Genomic DNA, 27,679 nt, shown 5'->3' with positions numbered 1-27,679 from the left:
CCTTGCAGTCCAAGGGACTCTCAAGAGTCTTCTCCAACACCACAGTTCAAAAGCATCAATTCTTCGGCACTCAGCCTTCTTCACAGTCCAACTCTCACATCCATACATGACTACTGGAAAAACCATAGCTTGACTAGATGGACCTTTGTTAGCAAAGTAATGTCTCTGCTTTTTAATATGCTATCTAGGTTGGTCATAACTTTCCTTCCAAGGAGTAAGCATCTTTTAATTTCATGGCTGCAGTCACCATCTGCAGTGATTTTGGAACCCCAAAAAATAAAGTCTGACACTGTTTCCATTGTTTCCCCATCTATTTGCCATGAAGTGATGGGACCAGATGCCATGATCTTAGTTTTCTGAATGTTAAGCTCTTCTTTCGAATGACCACTTCTGCTCTTGGTCTTGGAGTGTGTGAGACATTGTGTGTGCTCTTTAAGAGAGAATTCTCTGTTACCCGCTGGATCTCCCCAAAGCAAGCCCCACTGACGTTCAAAGCCAAATGTTCTGCAGGGTTCATCTTCCCAGTGCAGGACCCCCAGGCTGAGGAGTCTGATACAGTGCTTGAACCCCTCGTTCCTTAGAGAGAAGCTCTGCAGTTGTGATCATCTTCCTACTTGTGGGTCACCAACCTGGGGGTGTGGGTCTTAACTATACTGTGTGTCTCTGCCCCTTCTACCCATCTGGTTGTGGTTCCTTCTTTATACCTTTATAAAGCAGAAGATCTTTTTTGTCAGTCTTCAGGTCATTCTCATTGACAGTTATTCTGCAAATAGTTTTAATTTTGGTGTGCCCAGAAGAGGAGGTGAGCTTAGGGTCTTTCTACTTTACCATCTGGTCTATACCCCTCAGAGCATTTTTAACAACGCCTGCCCTGCTGCTGCTGCTGCTAAGTCGCTTCAGTCATGTCCGACTCTGTGCAACCCCATAGACGGAAGCCCACCAGGCTCCCCTGTGCCTGGGAACTCCAGGCAAGAACACTGGAGTGGGTTGCCATTTCCTTCTCCAAAGCATGAAAGTGAAAAGTGAAAGGGAAGTCACTCAGTCATGTCCGACTCTTAGTGACCCCATGGACTGCAGCCTACCAGGCTCCTCCATCCATGGGATTTTCCAGGCAAGAGTACTGGAGTGGGGTGCCGTTGCCTTCTCCAAACGCCTGCCCTGGGAGGGAAACTAGTTCACTTGAGCCTAAACTATTGGTGTTTTTTCGAAGCCTAACTGAACAGGGGAAAGGGAAATATGCATGCAGGAAAAATGGATAGAACTGCAAAGAGAAATAGATGGAGATGGATCTACCATTACGGAAGACTTCAAACACCTCTCTACCAGAAAATGGCTAAATCTAGCAGGCAGAAAATCAGTAAGAATATAACTGAACTCAGCCTGCAGTCAGACTCTTCTCCCCAGATGTCTGCCTTTATCACACTGCTCCATCATTACTAACCTTCTTTAGTTTCCCACTGCCTGAGTGGTGACACAGAAACTCCTGAGCATATCCAGTGGGGGTTTCTCTGATAGCTCAGGGAAGAGGGTCTAAGGACTGCTAGAGGCTCTGGGAACAGAACAGCGTATGGGAGAGACACTGAAAGAAAACCACATAATAAAATCTGAGGCACAAAAGTATACAAGATGACTCAAAAAATGATGGTGGTATCTGGGTCATTTGGGAGACTGAAACCCAAAAGCTATTTGTCGAGTCGACCAACAATGCTCATTATTTGGGTGAGGGGATGGCAGCCTTTGTGGTTTGTAGAGCATTCTGTGGATGGAAACATGTCTGCTGAAACTGAATGCCCCAAACCTAATTTCTGAAGTCAGGAATCTGCCCTCACGATGTATCCCTTGTCCAAATTGGGTATTTTGGCCTGGCTACGGCAATGAGAGAAATTAATCTTTGCTAAATCAAAGTGGACATCAAACTTACTAAATCACAGACTGTTATCATTCACAGTGGAAACTCAGGCTGATATGCAGGGGCAAGAGGGAGACTTCATCAGAAAGAAAGAGCTCTGATTCTGGAATCATCTACAGTCATCCAACAATCATTTATTATGCATTTGGTATTCTAGGGTTTGTGACACTTAGCTGTCTAGGAAAATCGAGAGAGGCAACTGTCCCATTACTCAATGATTTTGCTCCACGCGATGGGAGCACAGTGTTTCGCACATTAACTTCACAGAGCTACAACGACCAGAGGAATGATGTGATCATGCTGACATGGACTGCGAAGTAGCGAAAGGGTAGATAATTGAGGGTGAGGGGAAGGCAAGGGTATAGTGACAAATGTGACCAGAGAACTCAAGAGAGATGTTTCAAAGGGATTTTGAATTGGGAATCTAGTCACGGTAATGGATGAAATCGCTAAGACGGCAGTTCTCAAAGAGGTTCATAATAATACTAAGAGTTATTTGACCTTTCTTGAGTGTACAGTGGAGTTTTCCAGAGGCTATAAGACATGCAATATCACAACTGGTTGAATGTAGAAGCAAATATGAGAATCCTGCTATTAAGCCAGATCTTAAAGATAGTTGCAAAAATGTTACATAATACCATTCTTCTGTTTTTGTTTTGAAAATTATATTGGGTTGGCCCCAAAGTTCACTTGGGTTTTTCCGTAACATCTTACGGAAAATCCCAAATGAAATTTTTGGCCAACCCAATAGTTATTTTTCATAAAAACATGACATTAATATTAGCAAGTATTGAGTTTATTGTTAATTTTAAATTAATTACAATATATAAATATTGTAATCATTTAAAATAAACTCTATTTTTAGAAGTTTTATAGTTGTAGAAAAATTACAAAGATAATACAGAGTGCCCATATACCTCACACTCAGTCTCCCCTATTATTAACGTCTTACATTACAAATGTGTGATACGTTTGTCAAAATTAATGAACTAATATTGACACATTATTTACTCAAATCCATACCTTATACCTTGTGCAAATTTCCTCCATTTTCCCCTAATGTCCTTTATCTTTTCCAGGATCCCAACCAGGATACAACATTATACTTAGTTGTCATGACTTTTTAGGTACCTCTTGGCCATGATAGTTTCTCGGATGTTCCTTAGTTTTTGTTTGTTTACATTTTTTGGCCATGAGACACGTGGAATTTTAGTTCTCCTTCAACAGATGGAACTTCCCTGCCCCCTGCATTGGAAGCACGAAGTCTTAACCACTGGACCACCAGGGAAGTCTGGGAGACTCTCCCTGTTTCTGAATGACCTTGACAGTTGAGGAGTACTTACTGGTCAGGTATGTCATAGAATGTCCCTCTGATGGAATTGGTCTGATGTTTTTCTTAGAAAGCGTGGGGACTTCCCTGGTAGTCCAGTGGCTAAAACTCTGCGCTCCCAATGCAGGGGGCCTGGGTTCCATCCCTGGTCAGAGAACTAGATCTCACACCACATGCTGCAACTAAAGATCCCACGTGCCAAATAAATAAATAAGAAAGTGTGGGTTACGGGGAGGAAAACCACAGAGGTGGTGTCATTTTCATCACATGTATCAAGGATTCAACTAACAAGGCAACTTATCACTGTTGATGCTGATCTTGATACCTGACTGAGGTTTGTCGGGTTTCTCCACTGTAAAGTTACTCCCCCCTCCACTCCCTATCCCCTAACCCCCACACACCCTCTTTTTTTGTTCTCTATTCTGGAAGGAAGTCACAACCTGCAGCCCACACATAGGAATGAGGAGTTATACTTGACCTCCTTAAAGTGAAAAGAATGAAGGTTCTAGTCACTCAGTCCTATCCCAGTCTTTGCCACCCCATGGACTGTATGTAGCCCGCCAGGCTCCTCTCTCCATGGAATTCTCCAGGCAAGAATACTGGAATGTGTTGCTATTTCCTTCTCCAGGGGATCTTCCCAACCCAGGGATGGAACCTGTGTCTCCTGCATTGCAGGCAGATTCTTTACCATCTGAGCCACCAGGGACATCACCTCCATTAAGGAAGCAAAGTAAATTATTTGGAATTCTTCTGTGTGGGAGATCTGTCTCTTCTTCCAATATATTTATTCAATCATTTATTTATATCAGTATGGACTCATGCATATTTTATACTTTGGGTTATAATCTAAAACTATTCTGTTGCTCAAATTGTCCTGCTTTGGCCACTGGTGAAAGTCACTCAGTCGTGTCCATGGACCATATACAGTCCATGGAATTCTCCACGCCAGAATACTGGAGTGGGTAGCTGTTTCCTTCTCCAGGGGAATCTTCCTGGGAACCCAGGGATCAAAACCGTGTCTCCCTCATTGCAGGCGGATTCTTTACCAGCTGAGCCACAAGGGAAACCCTTGGCCACTGGGATCACTTTCAACTTGGCTCTTGCGTTCATTTTAATTTTTAATATGAATAGATAGAGTTCACATAAATAAAAGCTCTTTGGGGTCCTGGATAATTTTGAAGTTATCAAGAAGCATCAAAAGTTTCAAAGAAACACTTTTCTAAGGGACCCCCACCTGACCCCAGCACCGGGGTGTGGGCATGGTTCTTTAAGAAGAGGCTGCAGACGGGGCCGAGGCAAAGCAGGCCACGCTCCCCTCACCAATGGGGCACCCACTTCTCCGTGCCACCCATCCCCTCCTAGGGTTTTCTTCCAGTTTGAAACGCACGAGTCTCCACGGAGGCGAAACTCACGCCTCCACGCCTTTCCAGAAAACGCCACTGAGGGGCGCACGGCTCACAGAATGAGTCACCCACCCGAGAGTCAGGAAGGGGCCTGCATCTTGGCTCCGGCTCAGCGTTTTCCTCCGCGGAGTCCGCGCCCTGGTCTGGACTGATGGCTCTCATCCGCGCGCTAGGCTGTGTTGGCGCGTCCTTCTGGGCCACATCGGGCGTGCAGGTGTGGCGCCCGCGGGAAAGAGCGCGCCTGCGGCACTGGCTGGGCGCGCAAGGAGGAGCTGGCCGGATCTCCAAACCTCAAAAGCTCACCCGCTAGGTTCTCTACCTACCCCATCCCCGCTGAAAGCAGCCGGACAGCTCCCGGGGCCGCGGCCCTACTGGCCGCCCTCCCCTCGCCGGCCTGGCTGGCTGCGCGGGGCTGGGCAGACCCCTTTCTTCGGCAAGCGCACCAGGAGAGACAGAGATAAACGGCTGCAGCTGGAGACCAGACTAATTGATACAATAAGTTCTATAATTGCCTCGAAAATAAGGTAATGATTTGGCAGAGGGAATGCTTTGATCTTATCAGCCAAAAAAGACCTCTCCAAATGAAATTTCAGAGAAGGGGCTGGAGGCCTCCCTCTGACTTCAAGTGTGAAATCCAAGGACTACCTGCTTGCCTCCCCTCCTCCCCCATACACCCTGCTCCCTGACCAGACACCCAGACTTTTACGTAAGGGACTGGAGAAGAATATATATGTGTAGAAGGGGTGGGTCCTGGGCTGTTCGGGAACAGGGGGATGGCTGGAATGATTTCTGGAGCCTTAAAGAGGCTGTAAAAGAAAAAAGAGATGGGGGCAGGGAAGGAGAGGAACCGACTGGGATTATGAAAACCCTGAATTAGTTCAAGCCAGATGAGGTTTCTTATACAATGAAGGCTTAATCTGGGCTTTTCAGGCAGGAGGGAGTGTAACAGAAGGAGGAGAACCTTGGTTCTGCCTTCTCCAAGAATCTGTGCGTATGCAAGCACACACACACACACACACACACACACACACTCTTGCTTTTCGCCGTGGGTGTCCCTGCCTGGCAGAGGCCCCAGCACAAAGAGGATTAGAGAGATGAGCTAATCTGGTTTGTATCCCAGACATGGCCCCAGAAAGGGACCTTGTCTACCCTGATGTTCAAGAGGGTAAAGAAGTGAGGGATCCTCCTCTGGGGGCCTGCTGGCTGACAGGATCTGAGGAGGCTAGAGTCCTAACTTCAGGACGAAGTTTAGATAGCAGAGAAGCAGAACCCTCAGAAGACAGGATGGGCTGTGCTGCAAGAAACCAGAGATAAAGGCAGAAAGATAAAGACTGACAGAGGGGAACTAGATATCTACCGTACGTGTTTCACCAGTGAGGAAACTGAGGCCAGGAGTGGCAAAGTAGCTTACAGAGTCATGCATACTGTTGAGCTGGGGGGAAAAACTCTGATTTCTTTCAGTGCTCTTGGTACTTAACTGTGTTGGAGGGACTGCAGAAGGTGTGAAGCAGAGGGCAGGAGAGAGACAGACACACAGAGAAATAAAGAGACACACCGAGAAAAGTAGAGAGGAACACAGACACAGAGCGAGAGAATCAGAAAAGACATAGAAAGAGAGATGAGGCAAGTGAAAGAAGCTGAAGAAAGAGACAGTTATACAGACTCTTAGAGAGAAAGGTGGAGAGACAGATATCAAGAGATGAGTGACAGATTGATAGGGAGACAGCTTCCAACAGAAGAGGGAAGACTGCTAGGTATAGACACACAGACAAATGAAGACGAACACCAAGAGGAACAGACACAGGACAGAAATATGAGCCAGAGAGACAGACCCAGAGACGTGGAGACTCGGAAAAGAGACTGGGAAAGAGAGGCAGAGTGAACCGAGGAGGGCAGAGTGGGAGGGAGGCAGATAGCCGGCTCTGCAGATTGTTCTATTGGAAGCAAATCTCACTTCCAGATTGTTCTGGGGCCCAAAACAGGTGGTGGGGAGAGAAAGAGAGCTCAGCCTAGCCTATCTGATACAGGGAGATGGGGGCGGGCGGCGCTGGGGGCAATGTGGGACCACCCTCCCTTGGGGTTAGGCTGGTCAGTGACCACCCAGGATCCCAGCAGCACACCCAGTGGCCTCACACAGAACCTGGGCCACCCGCCCAGGATGGCTGTCAGCCCGCCCACCGCCTGGCTCCAGTCTGATTACAGCCAAAGTGCTTAAAAGGCTCCAGCCACCCCCCATGCCCCGCCCCATGGCTCCACCTCCCCAGGCCTCCTCTTCCCCCTTCTCCCTTAGCTCTCTCTTTTCCTTTCTCCAGGCCCCCTAGGGGAGCTGTCTACTCCCCTATTTGATCACCGGCTGGAAAGAAGAGGGTCTCAAGCCCTGCCCCACCAAGCCCCCTTCCCTGGTTTGGGGCTGGATGCTCCTTCCTCCAAAGCCCTCTTGGCCTGGCCTCTTTGAGACATGTTCCATGCCTCGCCTGGGAGCTCATAAATACCAAGGAGAGGCCGGGTCAGGCTGTGTACAAAGCATAGATCCCCACCCCACACCCCTTAACAGCCCCTGGGTTCTTCCCAAGCTCCCCACTCTTCCCCAGACACCTGCCTGGGGTGGCTGGAGAGGAAGAAATAGGGGAGGGGCACTAGGGGCCTGGGTGAACCTGGCCCCATTTCAAATGAGATTTGCCTAGGTTTGCAAAGAAATATCAGGAAAGGCGTCTCAGGGCCCCTTGTGCAAGCAGCAGGCTCAGGAATTCCTTGACTCCTATCCAAACCTCCCCCCAGCCCCTTCTCGGCCTTTCTCTCTGCTCGTTACCATCCACACCACCTCCCACCCACGGGGAAAGAGAGAAGGTCATCGCCAAAGGGGCCCAGGGAAGGGGGGCCTTTATGGGGGACAGGCCTGGGTGGAGAAAGAGCTGTTTACTCACACCCTAGCTCCCCTTAGCTCATCTCCTCTCCCATCCAAGGGCCAGTCAAAATTTAAAATCATTCAGCCACACACAGCTGAGAATATAGGGGCTACTCACTTAGCTCTGAGTGGCCCCCTGGGGGAAGTGGCGCAGGGGGTAAGGTACAGGGGTGAGGGAGACCCTTTTCTATGGGGCACCCACTTTAGAGAGGGCAGGAGGCTCTGGTGCACCTTGAGGGAGGAGGAAAGTTCGGCTTTGCCAGCCTGGTGGAAGCAGTCCTGTTGGAGGCCCCAGGGAATCTAGAGGCCTGGGGAAAGGGGAGGTCAGCAGTGAAAGCCCAGCATCCGAGGCCTCAGATGACTTTATTGTATTTGCCTGAAAATACCCTGGGGGTAAGACCCTTTCACTCCTTCGGTGTCATTTAGGAGGCCCTGGCCAGGCTGGGCACACAGCACAGCAGGACCTCAGTGAGTGACCTGACTCCAGGCAGGACCCTGTAGAGCAGAACTTGACTCCCAAGTTGGTGACTCCTCCCCTGGCTCCCATTGTGGTGGAGTAGGGGTGGGGGGTGGGAGGGAGGAGCAGGTCAGGCGCTAGCCTGAGCCTCTGGCCTTGACCCTCTGCCTGGAAGCCCCACAACAGGCCCTTGCGTGAGGAGCTGAGCTCTCCAGTAGAGTCTAGGACCTTGAGACTGGAAGTTTATTTTGAGATTTGAACTCCAAAGTGGCAGATCCCAGAAAACCTCTTCTCTGACTCCGTATTTGTTCTCTAGTTAAGTGGCTGAGTGCAGCTCTTGCAGTCAGCTGGCTCCTGCAGCCTGGGGTTCCTCCTGGGGAGCTAGGGGCTCAGAGGGGAGGAGGGAGAAGAAGGAGCGAAGCCCTATCCTGGTTGTCCACTCTAGGGCAGAGGTAGCCTGTAAGCACTGGGGGAACGTCTTGTCCCCTCACCCACTTCCCTCCCTCTTGGAGCTGCTGATGTTTCTGGGGCCCCCCTCAGTTCAGCAATATGCTTTAATAGTTGAGCATCTATATTGTGCCAAGACACGGTCCCACTTGACTATGAAGACAGCTGAAGCCAAAGAAGGGGCCTCGTAAGTGAGTTTGGGACCCATGTGGGCGAGTCCACCCAAGGTTAGGGCTGATGTGGTCATCTCCAGTTCCCCACCCCACAACTTCAGGCCCATATGTAGAAATAAACACAGGGCCAGAGTCACACCCAGGCCTCCGCACACAGGGGAGTCTAGGAGAGGCTGCCAGAGCTTGCAGAGCTTGAGACTGCTGCCCAGCATCAGGGTGGGGCTGGGCTGGGAGGAGGTGAAAGAAGGGTGGAAGGAAAGGGGTCTCCACAGGACAGAGCCTGGGCCTCCTCCTCTTTCACCTGCCCCTCTCAGGGAAGCTCAGTACAGAGTTGGCTTCTTTTCGGGGAAACAGAAGGATGGACTGGAGCTTCCCAGACTGAGAGAGAGAAGAGAGGGGACGGGTCGGTTGGCAGGGATGAATGTGGCTAGCATGCAGACCCTGCCTGGGCTCTGTATTCACCCCTCGCTCACTCCCATCCAATTCCTGTCCAGCCCCCATTTCCTACCTCCCCCCAGGGGTGGGCATCTTCTCTGTTGCATGAGGCTTTGAATGTCCCCTTAATGGGGTCTACCCTGAACAACTCTTGATTCCCCCTCTACTTATCACTTTCTAACATGCTATATGTTTTACTTATGATGTTTACTGGTTATTGTCGATCTTCTTCCAGTATAAGTGAAACTACATACAGGCAGACATTGTTCATTTTGCTTTGTTTCACTGATGTGCCTAGCACAGTCTGGCACATGGTAGGGAATAAATATTTGCTGAATTAATGAACTCACTCCGCCCCCTGCCGCAGAAAGTGAGGTGAAGGGGTGAGAGATGGGGAGAGGGGATAAAGGTCTCCCTGAGCCCTTCTCCCTCATGTCTGCCTCTGGGATGTCTGCAGCCTCTCTGCAGCCAGCTGTGCCCTGTCCGCTCACACTCCGGAGTCTCTAACACCGACCCCCCTTCCCCCCCCACAACCAAGAACTGACAATGAGTTTGGGGTTGAAGGGGCTGGGCAGTTTCCAGCGCGTTGTTTACACCAGGGCTTTATAGTTTAGATAAATCACGGAGAGAGGCATGAAAGACACCTGGGAATGAGGGGCTAGGCAGGAGAAACTGAGGCTGGAGAAGCGGTTGGGGCCAGACCCCAGGTGTACTCTGGAAGTCGGAAGATCCAGGGTTTTTCAAAAAAATTTTTAGGTCTCAGTAAGGGCCACCCTGTCTCCAGAAGCTCTACCTGCCAACCTAAGAAGCGCAGAGGGAAGGAGGGGGTCAGTTTCTACAGCTGCCAGCCCCCCAAGCCCTTCACAATTTACCACGCCTCCAGGCTGCTGGGGGGCTGACGGGGGGCGGGGAGGGGGGAGGAAGGAAGGGAGCAGTGGGGAGGAGGAAGGGTGGAAAGGCGAAGGAGAGAAATGGCTCCGGGGCTCCCACTCTCTCAGCAGGACCCCCACCCTGGCCTCTGGTTCAGGAAAGCCGCCCAGCTGTTTCTGATTCTCTCGTACTCGCAGCCCCGCCCGAAGGGGTGGGGGACCGAAGCTTCGGGAGAGCTGGGAGAGACTGAGCTGTGCTGAACCCTAGCAGCAAAGGGCTGGGAGTTCGCGTCCGGCCCGCAGGTGTGCTTCTTGGTTTTGGTCATCGCCAGCCGGCAGGCGGGACCTGTGTCTAAACGGGGTGTGGGGGTGTGGATGTGTTGGGGGGAACCTATGTCTAAACGCTGTGTGTGTGTGTGTGTGTGTGTATACCAGGGGCAGCGGGTCGTCGACAAGAGAAGCCCCTATCTGAAGTCGGCTGTGTGTGTGTGTGTGTGTGTGAAAGAGAGAGAGAACCAGGGGCAGCGGGTGGTCGATGAGAGAAGCCCTACCTGAGGTCGGCGCCGGTGGCGCTCGCGTTGGCGGCGTTGGAAAGGGAATCAAGATTCTCCCGCAACTCCCCGCTGCAGAGCTTCTACCCATTTCACAGAAGCGCAAGAACGGAGGGAGAGAAAACCCGAGGAAATGACCAAGTCCTCTGTGGCTCACTCCAGTGTCACTGTAGTTTAGATGACTGTAGGGGAAAGTGTCTGCAGCTCCCCTCACCCGGCCCCCCTGGCCATCACCCACGGAGGCTGGGGTTGCCGAATGCAGGGCGCTAGGACCCGGTGGCGCGGCGTGGGCAGGGACTGGGTGCTCCGGGCGCAGAAGGGCGCCACTGCGCCCAGTCAGTCCCGAGCAGGTGGGGGCGCGGCGCTGTGCTAGGGGCGCCGAGGGGCGGAGGCGGCCGCCACACCTAGGGCGCCGCGGAGCGCCGGGAGCTGGCGCGGGCGGAGCCGCCCTGAGGGCCGCGCGTGTCCGGGGCTTCGGCCCCGCCCCGCGCCGTCCAATGAGAGCCCGCGGCCGGAGGGGCTGTCCGCACACTCTGTCCGCAGCCCCACTCCGCGCCGCCGACCCCCTGACACCGCATCCCTGCCTGGGCAGCTCGCCCCAGATCCCGAGTTCGGCGCGGTGTCGTCGGCTTCCAGATACCGCTCCCTGCGCCCCTCTCCGGGACCTGGCGCCCCGGCTCCTGGACCTTAGGTGCCCTTGGGTCCCCGGCCGGCGGCGAGCCTTATGGCCCCCCAGGGGGGTGAAGTAGGAGCAGCCTGAGTACCCTCAGCCGGTGCCCCGTCCACGCCCCTCCGGGCCGCGTGGCGGGAGTCTTCGGGGAGCTATGCTGAGGCCGGGTGGTGCGGAGGAAGCCGCGCAGCTACCCCCTCGACGCGTTAGCGCCCCTGTCCCCGAGTCCGCTCCCAGATCCACGGCCCCCGACGGCTCTCGGGCTTCGGCCCGCCTAAGTCTTGCCTGCCTTCTGTTGCTGCTACTGCTGCTGACGCTGCCGGCCCGCGTAGACACGTCCTGGTGGTGAGTGTGGCTCTCGGGGTTGGGAGGGTGAGGTACTGGGTTAAAGAGGCCAGACGCGCCCAAAGGGAATATACAGCTCCCGGTCCCCGCTGCTCAGGAGACCAGGTTGTCGCTGTAACGGGAATTAGAGACGATCCGGGCTCAACTGTCACTGAAGTCGCCAAGGGGCGCAGGGGCATGGGGAGTGGGTAAGGTGGCGCTGCTCCTTCCCCGTCTGGTGATGAAGGCGCTAAGTATTTGGAGCAGGGACGCGGGGTAATCGAGGCTTCTCAGACCTTCTCTATTTCAGCTCAGTTCTCATAGGGCAAAAGCTACCTTACGAGTTTCTCAGGATGGATTCAAGAAACCAGTCGCCCATCTGGGGCCGCGGAGGCCGTCCAAGAGAACTCTCTGATCCCCTGAGGTTGTCCCCCGCCTGCCCTCGGGAGGTGGAGAAAGAGGCAGCTGGCAAGCTCGGAGAGCCTCTCGTTGGTCGACCCTCACCCCACCACGCAGTAAGGCTCGGGTGAGGCAGCGGTACCCAGCGCAAGGTTTAGAAATGGAATTAAGGCAAAAACTACCCCATTAACTCCCACAACTAAAACAAACAGATTACTTGGGTTTGCATACTTGAGACATTTTGTCTTCAGCCTCTGTTTTGAGAATCTCACTTCATATCTCCTTCTTTGCCTCCTTTTTCTTCCCTAGATGGGCCCATCTCCCATCTTTTCCTCTCTAAGAACTAGAGGCTTCTAGAGTCTCAAAACATTAAGAGATCCTCTCCTCAGATTTCTTGCAGGCCTTAGACACCAGGCATTTCACATGAGGGCAAATGAGGCAGAAGGAATTATGAATCCACTGGGTATCTGTTCTTCTCTCCCTCCCCCACCCAGTCTAGACGGCACCCATCTTTTTCTCCCAGAACTGAGCTGTTCTGTCTCCTCCCCCACCTCCTAGGGGCTGAGCAGCGGGAGAGTGGGACTGAGAAATGACTCAGTAGTCTTGTCTTTCCTCTTCGCCCCCCAATTAAACTGGCCTCTTGGACTGGGCTGTTACCCCTCTCTACCCATGCAGTGCCCGCCTTCCTTTCCTTACTCTGCCCCTCCCCTCAGACCTTCACCTCCTCCACAGAGTGTGGTCTCTTTTCCCCTTGCACCCTGTGGCTTCTCTCTGGATTTGGAATCTTGGCTGAAGAAGGGTGAGGGGTAGCTGGCTGAAGGGCCAGCGAGCTTGGGCCGCAGATTCCTATCATTTCAAGATGTGTCTTTCTCCATCCCCATCTTCTCCCACCCTGCCCCCCTCCCTGTTTTCCTGTTTCAGAAAAATCTCTCCTTGGGATCTTTTTTATCTCTGCAGTGTTGGGGAAGGCAAGGAGAGGGGTTCTGGATGGGGGAGCAGGGAGGCCCATATCTTACATCTGGCTTGAAACATTCTTTTAGAAAAGGAAAAGGAAGAAGGGGATGAGGAGAAAAGCCCTTCAAAGGTCTGTGTGAGATCAAAGCCACCCTTTACTTTCATGGGCTCGGTTTTGGCTTCAGTGGGCTTGTAGACAGAGAATGAAGTGGTCACTGTGCATCTTTATCCATCCCGGATAACAGTTTGCTTTTAGGGACCCTTGATTGCTTCTTACCAATTTGGGAGGCAGCCTTGGTCCACTTGCTGTTTAGGTGAGGAAGTGTCACCCTGGTAATTTCAGCATCCTGGTTAAGCAGCTCCTAAAGATCTAACTGGGGCTCTTCCGAGCCCCCATTTTGTCCCCTTAGCTACCCTCTCTTTTCCTTTCTCCCTCTATTACTCTCCCCCCATGTGGTTCATATTAAAGATTTTGGAAAAACTCCTGGGTGAAAGAGCTAGCTAGGGAGGGAGGGAAGCAGATGAGTGGGTGATACAGAGGGATTCAGCAGTCCCTGTGAAATGGAGGAAGGCAGCAACAGGGATGGGCAGTGAGTGCGAGGTGATTTCAGTCTGCTTGCCTCATAGGGGTCATAGCTGCAGGCCCCAGATGCCTGCCTCAGTAGTCATCACTTCTGGGATAAAGTAGAGAGCTGCTTTCCAAAGGCAGGTCAGGCCCCCAAGGTGATTCTCTCTTTCCCTTAGGAAAAAAAAAATCAGCTAGATTGATATTCTGTACAACCCTCTGAAGAGATAGATGCCTGTTGACTCTGTGTGTATCCATGTTCCACTCAGGAGCAGAATGTCATCAGTATCACTAGTTAACAATCTGATCTTCCTTACAGCCCTTCCCCTTACTCTCCAACCACTCCCTTCCTCTTCTGATCTTTAAGTGGAGGAGGAAACGGATGGTCTTTTCTAACCAAGAAAAACAGAACAAGAAATGGGGGTCTCCTGGCATGTGCCTGCCTGTACTAGTCTGTATTCTGCAGGGGCTTGGATGTCAAGAATCAAAAGAGCAGGACTGTATTCAGGACTGTGGTTTACAGAAAGAGGAACAAAGTGGTATCGTGACATTAATATTATTGGGTGTTTTTTTGGGGGGGCCTTGCCACCAGGCTTCTGGGATCTCAGTTCCCCAACCTGCACCCTCCCCACCCCTGGGGAATTCCCCAACATTAACATTAGTTATCAACAACTGCTATTTAATGATCCCTTCCTAAGTTCCTGATACCATGGCCAAACGCCTATAAGCACAATCTTCTTCAATTCCTAAAATAATACAGCAAGACAGATAATATGATCCCCGTTTCACACACGAAGAAACTGAAGGATAGGAGGGGCAGAGGAAGAAATTCAAGTTCATACCAGTTTTGGAGCCTGATCGGTCTATGCCTGGTTAAGCACTGTGTGCCTCTCTTATGCTTGGAACTGAAAATAAGCTTGGACTTTGGAGTCCGTCGGCCGTGGTTCACCCAGTTCTCCCTTGACTAGCCCTGATGGGCAGCGCTGAGTATTGTTCATCTCCCAGACCTCAGTTTCTTCACCTGTAAAGTGGAGCTCGCTCTCATAGGATTTTTGTGTAGAAAATGTTTTGTGAACTGCCAAGTATCATATAAATGATACTGTCTTAAGATATTCAGGGAGGATAATAGTTTTATCCTTGTGTTCAAAGTCCAATATGGGCTGGGCTAAACCATGTACATACACTAAGGACTGTAAAAGCAAGGAAGTAAACAAAAAGAGGATCCCTGGCCTCATTAAAAAGATACAAGCTTAAAACATCTGCAGTGTCAACAAGGAGTAAAGCTGTAATTGAAATGATGCTTATGGCTAGCCAGGAGGAGTATGGAGTTGGGGAATAAATCAGAGCAGTCAAGGTTTTGTTTTATTCAACAAATAGTTATTGAGTACCTGTTTTGTGCCAGACATTGTTCAAGGTACTGGAGATACTGAAGTGAACAAAACAAATATAAATCCCTGCCTTCAAAGAGCAGCATGTCCTAATCACCTGGGGATGTTGGTAAAATGTCAGTTCAGTAGGCCTGGAATGGGGCCTGAGGCACTGCATTTCTAACAGGTTCCCAGGAGATGCTAATGCTGCTGTTCTGGGGAACCACACTTTGAGTAGCAAGGAGCTGGAGTAGAGTAGTCACTTTGTCAAAGGAAGGGATAGGAACTGGTCAAAGGCAGGCAAAGAGAGCATTTTGGAGCAGGAAGCTGAGAAAAAAGTAAAAACTTCTGGAAGGGGAACGGAGCTAGAGTCGGGGGCATTTCTACTGGCTCATCAGCTGGGAGACGCCTTAAATATCTTTGTGCCCCTAACAGCTGAACTTAGTGCTTGGCACATGGTCGGCATCTAGTAGGCACGTGCTGAATTTAGAGGAAGATGGGGTGGGTGGACCTCACGCTGCTTTACTGGAGGCCCCCACACTGATTACAAGGTGTTGACCATTGGAAGCCCTGGTCTGCATGTTCTCGAAGCAGCTACTTGGTGGAGTAAGAGTGTAGTAGAGGAAATTATCTTCCCATAGGAGATACTGAGCAGATATTCCCACGCTCATCGAGGATGTAACGAGGAAGGACCAATGTGGGCTGCAGCAGAATGGAGTTCAGTTAGACCACAGGAAGGACTTTTTACCAGAGTTTGGCCTGCCCTACTCCAGACTGTCTCATGAGGGCTGGATTACTGGTCTCTCATTCCCGTCCAACCCCCCTCTTCCCAAGCCCCAGTTAAAAAAACAAACACCCATTGCCTAGAGCAGTACTCAGGGCTGAACTGGGAAAGCAGAATGGTGGTGAGACAGGGACAGGCTCCAACTCCAACGGTCTTGATTCTCCAAACAAAGCACCGCGGCAGTGGGTGTAACTCCCGGCTGTGCGTCAGGCAGCCCTTTCCGGCCTGGCCCAGACCAGGGTGTTTATTTTGTTTGTTCCTGGAAGCTGTTGCCCTGATGGACAGTGCTGGGGACGCTGATTCCATGGGATTTGCTAGTGGTGGACCAGCCCTCTCACCCCTCCCTGGGACAGATGGGCCCCATCAGCCCTGCTGAGTTCCAGAAGAGGCAAGCATCAGCCCTCCTTGTGTTTGTTTGAGTTGGTGTCACCAGTGGTGATCCAGTCTGTGGGTGAGGGCTGGGTTTGCGAGTGCAGGGGGAGGGGGGAGTGTTGCAGAGGACACAGAGCCCAGGGCAGTCCAGCTTTTCCCTCTCCCCTCTGGCTGCCCTCCCTTCTCCTCACCCACTTCTAGGCCCATTCTGGGGCCTTTCCCAAACCACAGGCTCATTCACAGCTCAAATCAAATCTTTTCTGTCTGTAGCAGCAACAACCCTCCAGGGCCCCCACCTGTGCAGAAAAGGGGCATGAAGGCATCCCTGGATGTGTTAGGACAGGAGAATAAGGAATTCCCAGCAAATCAAGGGCGGTGCTGGGTGCTGGAAACCGAGAAAGGGGGTGGGAAATGAGTGTATGGGTCAGATCTCATTTGATGGCCTTGTGGGGGAGAAAAGGTGATGATGAACTCCTGCCTTCTCTCTGAAATGTTCTTCCTGAGGCTTGTGGTGGAGTCCAGGGCTAACTGTGTTTGAATGAAGAAAAAACACTTCCTTGAGAAAATTAAGAATGACTGTAGCAACCCACATATCTTTTAGTAGCTCTCCTAATCTAATTGATCTTCTTATAATTATTCACCTAGGCAGACTGGGGTCTGGGATATGGGGAGTGTCACTCTGTTGCTTAATCTTGGCCTTTGGTTTCCCACTGCAAATAGCCCTCTGCCCATGCAGATTCATCCAGGACATTATGCCCTATAAATTGGGAAGGATGATTTTGAAAGACTTATAGTTAAGAAAGGTCATGGGACATAGAAGTAAAGGGTATGGGGAAGAGTGGCATGGGGTTCTTCCTTCCCACACCTCACCATTGGGAATGAGGACTTTTAGCTATATGGGTCTGACTGGGGCTGTAAACATCACTCAGAACTGCCACTTATCTGTCTTCCCACTGACCCCTCCCCACCTCCATCCTTCTTCCCCCAAACCATGCTTTATGAACCAGTTATGTAGGACATGCCTCTGACATGTGGGTGTAATAATGCTGTCTCAGATACTAATTCTGTTATTTTTCCATGAGGCTCTTAACGTTGATTAGATAAACAGGCAATGGGGTTTGTGTGACATGCCCATAGCTTCTGTGTATGTGACACACGCCTGGCCTGTGTTTTGGGAGTGTGTGTCCCTTTGGTTTTTGGCTGGGGAACTGGTGATGGTGGGAGACCACTCAATTACTCTCTCTGAAACAGATTATTTCTTGAAGGCTTGTGGGGATTGGTTCTTCCCTGAGGCCTTGGGAAATATGGGTTGGAGGAGGGGGAAGGAAGCTCTAAAGGTCTGAATGCCAAACCTTTCCCCTCCTTACTCCCCCTCACCCCACCCCCCACCTCTGGATTGCAGAATAAAGCCAGATGCTCTGACAGGGCCCTCTCCACCTTGCAGGTACATCGGGGCACTAGGGGCCCGTGTGATCTGTGACAATATCCCTGGGCTGGTGAGCCGGCAGCGGCAGCTGTGCCAGCGTTACCCAGACATCATGCGCTCCGTGGGTGAGGGTGCCCGAGAGTGGATCCGAGAGTGTCAGCACCAGTTCCGCCATCATCGCTGGAACTGCACCACCCTGGACCGGGACCACACTGTCTTTGGCCGTGTCATGCTCAGAAGTAGGGGCTTCTTCCAGTTCCTTCTCTTTCTGTGCTTGGTTGGGGTGGTGAGTGGGTAGTGGGTGGAGTGCCTCTTTCCTACATTCTGCCTCATGATTAAGGGTAAAAACTGTGGGCAGAGCCCAGCATACAGTTGGAAACAGACCCTTAGTACCTTTGATATGTAGTCAGTGGCCCTTCTAAATCCCAGGGTTCCAGGATGACGGGTCAGAGCAACAGCATTCTCTGGTACCTCCATCCTCCATCCACCTTTTCCTTCCTTCCCCAATCCCCTAGCCTTCAGACTTCCATCCATGATCTGTAAGACTGAGGACTGGAAATGGCTGCTCTGTTCTTACCAACACCATCACTGCCCTCAGCCCAACACTCCCAACATTATAGTAATGGGAGCAAGAGATAAACAGAAAGGTGATATGTAAATATTTGGGAAGTCAGCGGCTTGGACTTGGCTCAGCAAAAGAGCTAAGCAGAGCTAAACAGTAAACTAGGAGAGAAAGGGAATGAGATGAGAATCTGGAGGTGTCAGAGGGACAAGAGTGATGATTCATCAGTCCCCAAGAGAGGGAAGGAAGAAAGCTGGCTGGAGAAAGTAGCCTCTCTCTTCAAATAGGATGACCCCTGGGCTGGGGGCTCCATTGTAGGGGAACTGTCCAGCAGAGTGGGCCTGAAAAGGCCTGGAATGTGGACTGAGGCTGACTTTGCTAAGCAGGGGTTGGCACTCAGTGGGAGGCAATGATTCACTGTGAAAGTTTTCAATGGCTGGACCCAGGGAGTTTGGAAGGAAGCAGGAGTACAGGTCAGCCCAAGAGGTCAGATGTACAAAGAAGTAGATAGAGAGTTGTGAGGGCTGAGGGGAAGGGAGTAGACACTCTGGGGAACATTCTCGGAAGGGAAGGGTACTCTGAATAAAGGAAGTATAGGGGTTTCCCTGGGAAAGAAGAGGAAAAGAGGTTTTAGAGTTGGAGGTTGTGTGGGCTGAAGAAGGAGACAGACGTGGGCCTCTTTGCTGAAACACACTTCTCCTTTTCTCTCTCTAGGTAGCCGGGAGGCAGCATTTGTATACGCCATCTCATCAGCAGGGGTGGTCCATGCTATCACTCGTGCCTGTAGCCAGGGTGAACTGAGTGTGTGCAGTTGTGACCCCTATACCCGTGGCCGACACCATGACCAACGTGGGGACTTTGACTGGGGTGGCTGCAGTGACAACATACACTATGGTGTTCGCTTTGCCAAAGCCTTCGTGGATGCCAAGGAGAAGAGGCTTAAGGATGCCCGGGCTCTCATGAACTTACATAACAATCGCTGTGGTCGCACGGTCAGTACTCACGTCTGTGCATGTACATTCGTATTTGCTGGGGGTGGCCAGTACCTATGATCATGGAGTGAATGTGAAGGTAGAAGGGCTGAAGGCTTCTGGATTACCTCCAAAAGCCCCAACCCTTGGAAGAGGAGCAGTAAATGCTGGGGACCTTAGGGAATGCCAAGGTTCAACCTGGAGCATCAAGTCTTCACATAGGTGGGAATTAAGGAAAGGTGGAGGAAAGAAGGGAAATAACTTTTAAAGAAAGAAAAGAATCACCTCCTGAAGTCTGAGGAGGATTAGAGCTTATTCCAGTCAGTGCTCTGGCCTTTGGGCACCACCTATATGCCTAGCACTGTGCTGGAAAATGACATGCCACAAAAGCAGAAGGCATTGGACCTTGAACTCTGAAATATAAGAAAAATAGAGGATGTGCCATAGCTATGAACAGAATCCTGGGGCTTGAACGTTCAAATGGGCTTTCATGAAAATAAAAGCACTGTTGGTCTAGGAAGGTTTCCTGGAAGAATCTGGTCAGGAAGAATGGGTGCGATCTGACTGGGGAGAGAACAGAAGAACCAATGGCTGCACCAGCCAACCAGGGCCAGCAGACCTCAGGGCACTCATGCTTTTAGTCCTAGGGATGACCCCAAAGTTTCCTGACTGCTTTTCCCTTCACTGCGCCCCCACCTTCCAGGCTGTGCGGCGGTTTCTGAAGCTGGAGTGTAAGTGCCATGGCGTGAGTGGCTCCTGTACTCTGCGCACCTGCTGGCGTGCACTCTCAGATTTCCGCCGCACAGGTGATTACCTGCGGCGGCGCTATGACGGGGCTGTGCAAGTAACGGCCACCCAGGATGGCGCAAACTTCACGGCAGCTCGCCAAGGCTATCGCCGTGCTACCCGGACTGACCTGGTCTACTTTGACAACTCCCCAGACTACTGTGTCTTGGACAAGGCTGCAGGTGAGTAAAGAAAGCAGGTAGGGACATGGAGCCCCAGGTCTTAGTGAAGGCACCTGTAGTTAATCATGGTCCATTCAGCGTCAGGAGTTAGGGATGGAAGTTGGAGGAGTCAGTCAGATGTGAGAATAATCTTGTAATAAGATTTTTGATTTATGCCTCGGTCTGCCAGGCTCACAGCTGCCTAGAGAGGAGAGGACAGTGAGCTCCCTGAGACCTGAGGTCATCTACCACTCCTTTACATTCCCAGCATCTGGGATACAGTAGTTATTGCTTGGTGAATGATTGAATGATTCGCCCATTTCAGTACCAAGCTAATGTATGGGCTATGCAGAGGCATAAGATGCAGACCGAGTTTTGGCTCTTTACAATTTAGCTAAAGAAATGAGAGATAATAGGTAGACAATGCAACTGCAAAAGAGAGCAAAAAAAGTTTATTTGAAAATGTTGCATTTAAGTTGTTTCTTGAAGTGTGGAGATTATCTGGATAGATAGAGAGGACGGTAGGCAGATATTCTCTACACATGAGTAGAATGGTAGGTAGAAAAGCACATGATCTGTTCCACAAGCAGAATGCAGGTTAAGTTGACTGAGTAAGGTTTGGGGTAGGGGAGATTAAAGGTAGAAAGATAGGTTGGAAGTAGACCATGAGTGACCCTGAGAGAGCTTATCCAATGTGCTGCCACTGAAAATTCAAAAATGGAATTGGGGAAGCAAGGAGAGAGGAGATCCCTACCAATGGCTGACCGTCAGCAGAAAGCAGTAAATCATTTTTTAATCTGTTCCATATATTTGTGGTGGAATTCTTGGGAATGCTGAAGGTGATGTAGTATTCCCCTAGAAAACTGGAAGTCACCATCATGGCTTGTATTTCAGGTTCAGATGGGTTAAACTAAGTACAACCTGCAGTGGAACAGAACTGCTCTTCCCCTGGTTATTCTTACGGCTCTCAGGCTCATCTCTGCAGTATCAGCAGTCAGGACTTTAGTAAGGGGAAGCCAAAACCTTAGCTGTCTTCCACACTATTTGTGTTCACCTATCACTGTCATTCCTGGACAGGCAATTGGCTAGGAGCAAAAGTGGGCACGGAAACAGGGTGGAGCTCCACCCAAGTCACAGAGAAAAGTAGCCTGTGTACTTTGAAGGGTGCCAGAGGCTTCCCTGTTGCCTCAGACTGTAAAGAATCTGCCTGTAATGTAGGAGACCCAGGTTTGGTCCCTGGGTTGGGAACATCTGCTGGAGAAGGGAGTGGCTATCCACTCCAGTATTCTTGCCTGGAGAATCCCTTGGACAGAGGAGCCTGGCAGGCTATAGTCCATGGGGTTGCAAAGCATCAGAAATGACGTGAGTGACTAACACTTTCACTTTCAGGAGAAAAAAGGTTTAGGAAGCACTTCTGATTCCCCTAGTGATTTCCTGTCAGCTCAGTTCAGTTACTCAGTCGTGTCAAACTTTTTGTGACCCCATGGACTGCAGCATGCCAGGCTTCCTTATCCATCACCAACTCATCAGCTTGCTCAAACTCATGTCCATCAAGTTGGTGATGCCATCCAACCATCTTATACTCTGTTGTCCCCTTCTCCTCCTGCCTTCAGTCTTTCCCAGCATCAAGGTCTTTTCCAAGGAGTCAGTTCTTCGCATCAGGTGGCCAAAGGTATTGGAGTTTCAGCTTCAGCATCAGTCCTTCCAGTGAATATTCAGGACTGATCTCCTTTAGGATGGACTGGTTGGATCTCCTTGCAGTCCAAGGGACTCTCAAGAGCCTTCTCCAACACCACAGTTAAAATGAGTTAATTCTTTGGCGCTCAGCTTTCTTTATAGTCCAACTCTCACATCCATATACTACTACTGAAAAAACCATAGCCTTGACTAGACGGACCTTTGTTGGCAAAGTAATGTCTCTTCTTTTTAATACAATGTCTAGTTGGTCATAACTTTCCTTCCAAGGAGTAAGCGTCTTTTAATTTCATGGCTGCAGTCACCATCTGCAGTGATTTTGGAGCCCCCCAAAATAAAGTCTGTCACTGTTTCCATGGTTTCTCCATCTATTTGCCATGAAGTGATGGGACCAGATGCCATGATCTTAGTTTTTTTAAAGTTGAGTTTTAAGCCAACTTTTTCACTGTCCTCTTTCAAGTTCATCAAGAGGCTCTTTAGTTCTTCTTCGCTTTCTGCCATAAGGGTGGGGTCATCTGTCATGATTTCCTATCACCAAGTTTGTTTTCTTCCCATGTGCCATAATTCAGAGGGTTACTCTATAAATGCCTAGAAACAGTCATACATCACCCAGGTGTAAGCCTATGCTATCATCCTAAAATGCACCTTTGGAGAAGGATCTTTGGAGTCAGGAGGGAAGGTGACTCATATGTGTGTGGGGTGTTCTCAGAGGCATAAAATTAGATCTCATAAAACCCAGAGTGGGGCCTGGAATTTAAAGGGTACAAGTAATCCTAGAAGGGAGTATGGATCCAGGATTTCCCTCTAAAGCAGTAAGTCCTATTGAACTTTCTGTGATGACAGAAATGCTCGACATCTGTGCTCTTCAATACAGTAGCCATTTAGTTACGTGTGATTACTAAGCAGTTGAAATATAGCTAGTGTGACTGAGGAACTAAGTATTAAAATTTATGTACGTTTAACTGTGGTTTAGTCACTACATTGTATCCCAACTCTGTGTGACCCCATGAACTTAGCCCGCCAAGCTCCTCTGTCCATGGGATTTTCCAGATAAGAATACTGGAGTGGGTTGCCGTTTCCTTCTTCAGGGGACCTTCTCGACCCAGGGATCGAACCCAGGTCTCCTGAATTGCAGGCAGATTCTTTACTGACTGAGTCACCAGGGAAGCCCTAATTTTTTTTTTTTAGTTCTATGAGTTTTTTTTTTTTAATTGGAAGCTAATTACAATATTGTGGTGGTTTTTGCCATACATCCACATGAACCAGCCAAGGGTGTACATGTATGTGTTCCCCATTCTGACCCTCCCTCCCACCTCCCTCCCCATCCCATCCCTCAGGGTCATACCAGTGCACCAGCTCTGAGCACCCTGTCTCATGCATTGAACCTGGACTGGCAATCTATTTCACATATGATAATATACATGTTTCAATGCTATTCCCTCAAATCATCCCACCCTCGCCTTCTCCCACAGAGTCTAAAAGGCTGTTCTATACATCTGTGTCTCTTTCACTGTCTCACATATAAGGTCATTGTTACCATCTTTCTAAATTCCATATATATGTGTTAATGTATTATATTGGTGTTTTTCTTTCTGACTTACTTCGCTCTGTATAATAGGCTCCAATTTCATCCACCTCATTAGAACTGAATCAAATGCATTCTTTTTAATGACTGAGTAATATTCCATTGTGTATATGTACCACAGCTTTCTTAGCCATTCGTCTGCTGATGGATATCTAGGTTGGGGAAGCCCTAATTTTAATTAAGTTAAATCTAAATGATCACAATTGGCTAATGGCTACTACATAGGCCAGCTCAGCTCCAGAGTATTGAAGAGGCTTCTGGTGTACAAGAGAGTTAGGACCTAACTCCTGGAGTAAAGCAGGAAACATATAAAGTAGATGTAGTCACTCCACACTCTAGGGCAGTGGTCCCTAATGTTTTGGTTTGTAAACTCCTATGATTAAAAAAATTTGAGCATGTACCTCCAATACATGTATATTTACTTATGAATTATGTCTATGTTTCACTGTACTAACATGTACATCATAAAACATACAAAGCAGATATTTTAAATTGATGAGATAAAAAAATATAGAAGCACTAGTATTTTCTATCCATATTTAGTGGACTGTGTAGACTACTAATAGAAACCAGTTAATTTATTATACCCTTTTTGAACCCCCAGGCTAGTCACTTGCCCATCTCCAGGAAAGGATTAAAGTAGATATTCTCTAGGATCCATCCTATCCAAAATTCTAGGATTTTGTGATCTGTTGGCAGGATCTCTTTGGCAAAAATCAGTCAGAATGAGGTTGTGAGCATTCTCTGCAGGGGGAGTAACACCATCCATACCCTTTAAGAGTTCCTACCATACGGGGTAAAGCAAGGGATATTCTTTAGGAATTCCTTAGGGAGAAGCCTCCTGCCAGGAATGCTTATCAGTTTGTCTCCTCAGATGATCAGATATTCTTGGGCTTCCCTTGTGGCTCAGCTGGTAAAGAATCTGCCTGCAATGCAGGAGACCTGGGTTTGATGCCTAGGTTGGGAAGATCCCCTGGAGAAGGGAAAGGCTACCCACTACAGTGTTCCGGCCTGGAGAATTCCATGGGCTGTACAGTCCATGGGGTCACAAAGAGTCAGACACAACTGAGCAACTTTTACACACACGCTTCATCTACTGAGTTAGGTGCTATTAACTAACTTGCTAGACCTCATAGTTAAGAAGTGTAGAATTGGGTTTTAATCCTAGACAATTTGACATCAGGCCTATGCTTTTAATTTTAATTTCTCGTATAGTACAACTTAATGAAATATAAACTAAGTTGTAGCAAGACTTCTTAGAAAAGATAAATTATAGGCTAAGTTTTTTATTTTAACTTTTTATTATATAAAATTTCACACATCAAGTAGAGAACCTTCACCCAGCTTTAACAGTTATGACATTTTCAGGCTAAGTTTTGAAGGGAATATGGAGATATGTATTGGTAGGGAGTACACTGCAGGAGAAGTCAGTGGTCTTTGGGGAGCCTTGATGGTGGGAGGAAACAGGCCTGGTACAGAGGGCAATAAGATGGTCATTTTGGCTAGTGGGTATATTTTCAGGAAACGAGATTCTTTATGGTTTCCTCATGAGGATGTGGGTAAGGGAACCCAGAGCAGCTGCAGTAAGAGGTAACTTGGTTCTCACTCTCTTCCCCAACCCAGGTTCCCTAGGCACTGCAGGCCGAGTCTGTAGCAAGACATCTAAAGGGACAGACGGTTGTGAAATCATGTGCTGCGGCCGAGGGTATGACACAACTCGAGTTACCCGTGTCACCCAGTGTGAGTGCAAATTCCACTGGTGCTGTGCTGTGCGGTGCAAGGAGTGCAGAAACACTGTGGACGTCCATACTTGCAAGGCCCCCAAGAAGGCAGAGTGGCTGGATCAGACCTGAACATAAAAATACCTCACTCGTCCCTCCACTTCAAACCTCCTGATTCAAAAGCACAAGATCTTTGCATGCACACCTTCCTCCACCCTCAACCCTGGGCTGCGACAGCCTCTATTTAAGGACTTGGAGAACACTCCAGAGGGACTCTGGTGTCTAGCTGGTTCCTTAGCCCTGGGAAGGAGTTGACAGGGGATGTATTATAAAAAAAAAAAAAAACCGAGCAGCTCCCTGACTCCCCACTCTGGAGGCTAGAAGGGAGAGTGGAAGAGGTAGGAGTCTTCAGAGTGATATGAGTTGCACTAAAGTACATGGTCAAGGCTCATTCTTCCCTTCCCTTGCATTGGCTTCCTGATACTTCTTGTGTGCGCAAGAGAAAGGGTACCTGGAGAGAACTTCTTTTCCTACCTGGTCGAGGGTAGATGGGACAGAGATGAAACCACACATCTCTTCCCTGGGTCAGTGTGAGCTAACTGCCTGGTACCCCAAAAGAAATTCTGCAACATTCTTTCATTATCAAGAGCCTGGGATTGCTAGATATGAGTTAGCATAGTGGACAAGGTTCCATTCTCATGCTCATATTGTTTGTAAACTGCTGTGTTTTGTAGGAGAAAAAAAATTATACAACTATAGAAACATACATTCTCTTCCAATCTTTCTTTTTTAAGCTGTATCAGCCAGCACTGCCTCTTTTGCTCCCTTGCTGCCTGTATAAACTGAGTGGCATGCAGTGTCAGCCTAACAGATCATTAGAACACCCTAGAACACTCCTAAGAAAGAGAAATTTGGTTACTCTTGGGATTTTTACTTTTTTTAAACTTTCCATGCATTATTCTGGTGGTCATCCAGGTTTGGGAAACACTAAGTAAAAGATACGTGACTCATGGAGGATGGCAGAGGGTAACAAGACTGATCTCAAGGGCCACATGAGGCATCAGTGTATACTAGGCAGGTAAAGATCTCTGGCTTTGGCAATTTTTAGGAGAAGATCCCAGCCTTTGAAGCTGGGAGCAGAAACCAGTGGTTACAGAGGGAAGGAGAGCTGGGGTTTGGGGCCAAACAGCTTAGAAAGCAGCCTTTCCTCATTTATTCAACAAATCTTTATTTAGTGACTCTCCAAGTCTTGGTGATTGTTATCCTTCAATCCACATTTGGCTTAAATAGCCCAGTTCCTTCTAAGCTACTACCCACTGCCTAACTAAGCTTGCAGTAGTGGCATCTCCAGAGATAGCAGGCTTAGTAAGCCAAAGGAGGGTAGGACACAGAGTCCCCAAAATCACGATGTCCTATTTTTATGTGACTTGGACAGTGGTTGTCTCTTGCCTGTTGATATTTTAAAGGAGCAGAGTGGTGTATAAATTTGCATTTATGATATACCTAGGCTAAAAGTACCAGTTATGATATTTTGAGCAAGATTCCCAAATTCTCTGAGCCTCTATCTTCTCATTTCTAAAATGAGGGTGTAAACTTATCTCAGATATTGAGTTTTAATTCTGCCCCCAAATCCAGCCAATAGACCCTCTTACCAAAGTCCCTAATTGGTCTAGCCCATCCTGACTTCTCAGAATCTCCAGTTCAGTACTGTAAAGTACTGACAGCAGGCTGCAGATTAAGGAGACTACACAGGGAATTCGGAATACAGCACACACACACCCTTTCCCTAATTCCTCTCTGGCACCCCTTGGGGTCCTCACATGTTTGTGGAACAGCTTTCTCTGCATAGGCAGCAAGAGGATGGGGGGGGAGCCATAGCTCTGGGCCATGGGGGCAGATTTATTTGGATGATAGGACTAATATTTGTGTAACCTGCCGAGACCTGTGTGGGAGAGTTGAGGGTGGTTTTTCTTTTGGTGAGGGGGTTTGCTCCGGTTTCACATCCATTAACACAAAACATGAGCTAGTCAGGGCCCTTGTGGTCTGTGGTGAGGGGATTCCTGTGGAGAAATAGGACTGAGTGAGTCAGGCCAGGGGAATGTCTTCCTTGCAGAATGGAGTCAACTGGATAACTGATGAGCCAATGGTGGGATTAGGGAGGGGGAAGAGGGAGGGGAAAAGAAGAGTTTCTGACATCTTGAGCTGGGATTAAGAGGAAGAAAGCTTTAAGGTAGTGGAAAGGTAAGGGTCACAGACAGGCTGGACTCAAGAACAGAGCTGAATGAATTACAGAGGGGTGCTATCTGGTCCGCTGGGCCACTGGGAAGAGCTCTCAGGTCCCAGTCAGCTTCAGCTCTCGTAAGAATATCCAGGTTACCACATAAATGATAGCCTAGGTCTTCCATGGGAAACTAACCTGAGCTAAATCTACCTGTGCTCTGTTATCTTATTCTCTCTTTGCTTCTTACCCTGTGAAAGGAAGTGGACCTCTTCTGGCATCTCATACTGCTATGTTCTTTTCCCTGGGATCCAAGTTCTAGTTCATAAAGACCAAGTTTTGCAACTTTCTATAAATGGTTGAGAAGAGCAAGCTGTCCGACAGTGAGGGGGCTGAAAAGTGTGGTGGATAGTGAGGGGGAAAAGGCCTATGTAAGCCCTATTACAGAGGCTAATGTGGCTCCAGAAAGGAATGATGGCCAAGCAATTAATTTTTCCTCTTATTCCTTAGCTTGCCTCTGCATTCTGACTGGCTTTATACAAAGCCAGAATGGTTTCCATTCTGCACTATACAAACAAACTAATTTATTTGGAACAAGCAGCAAAATGAGAACTTTATTTGATGCAGTCAGAGCCTCAAT

At 49.2% G+C, this 27,679-nt stretch overlaps 2 protein-coding genes across 2 annotated transcripts in view; one reads left to right on the top strand and one right to left on the bottom strand.

Annotated features, from left to right (window-relative positions):
* Nucleotides 1–27,679, bottom strand: part of ST7L (suppression of tumorigenicity 7 like) — a 143,140-nt gene that overhangs the window by 28,699 nt on the left and 86,762 nt on the right. The gene's annotated exons all lie outside the window — the stretch shown is intronic.
* Nucleotides 11,229–25,739, top strand: WNT2B (Wnt family member 2B). Its single transcript, XM_027536169.1, has 5 exons — nt 11,229–11,494; nt 17,359–17,579; nt 18,617–18,894; nt 19,577–19,841; nt 24,724–25,739. The coding sequence occupies exons 1-5, from the start codon at nt 11,304–11,306 to the stop codon at nt 24,951–24,953; spliced, it is 1,185 nt and encodes a 394-aa protein (XP_027391970.1). The 5' UTR covers nt 11,229–11,303; the 3' UTR covers nt 24,954–25,739.

Source organism: Bos indicus x Bos taurus, chromosome 3 (assembly GCF_003369695.1).
Source record: "Bos indicus x Bos taurus breed Angus x Brahman F1 hybrid chromosome 3, Bos_hybrid_MaternalHap_v2.0, whole genome shotgun sequence".
NCBI classification, from domain to species: domain Eukaryota; kingdom Metazoa; phylum Chordata; class Mammalia; order Artiodactyla; family Bovidae; genus Bos; species Bos indicus x Bos taurus.
Note: the sequence above shows the minus strand (reverse complement) of the source record. Positions and strands in the feature narration are given on the sequence as shown.

Coding starts and splice junctions, on each gene's coding strand:
- WNT2B (XM_027536169.1), top strand. CDS start 11,304: ATGCTGAGGCCGGGTGGTGCGGAGGAAGCCGCGCAGCTACCCCCTCGA. Junction 18,895..19,576: donor ACAATCGCTGTGGTCGCACG/GTCAGTACTCAC, acceptor CCCACCTTCCAG/GCTGTGCGGCGGTTTCTGAA. Junction 19,842..24,723: donor TGTCTTGGACAAGGCTGCAG/GTGAGTAAAGAA, acceptor TCCCCAACCCAG/GTTCCCTAGGCACTGCAGGC.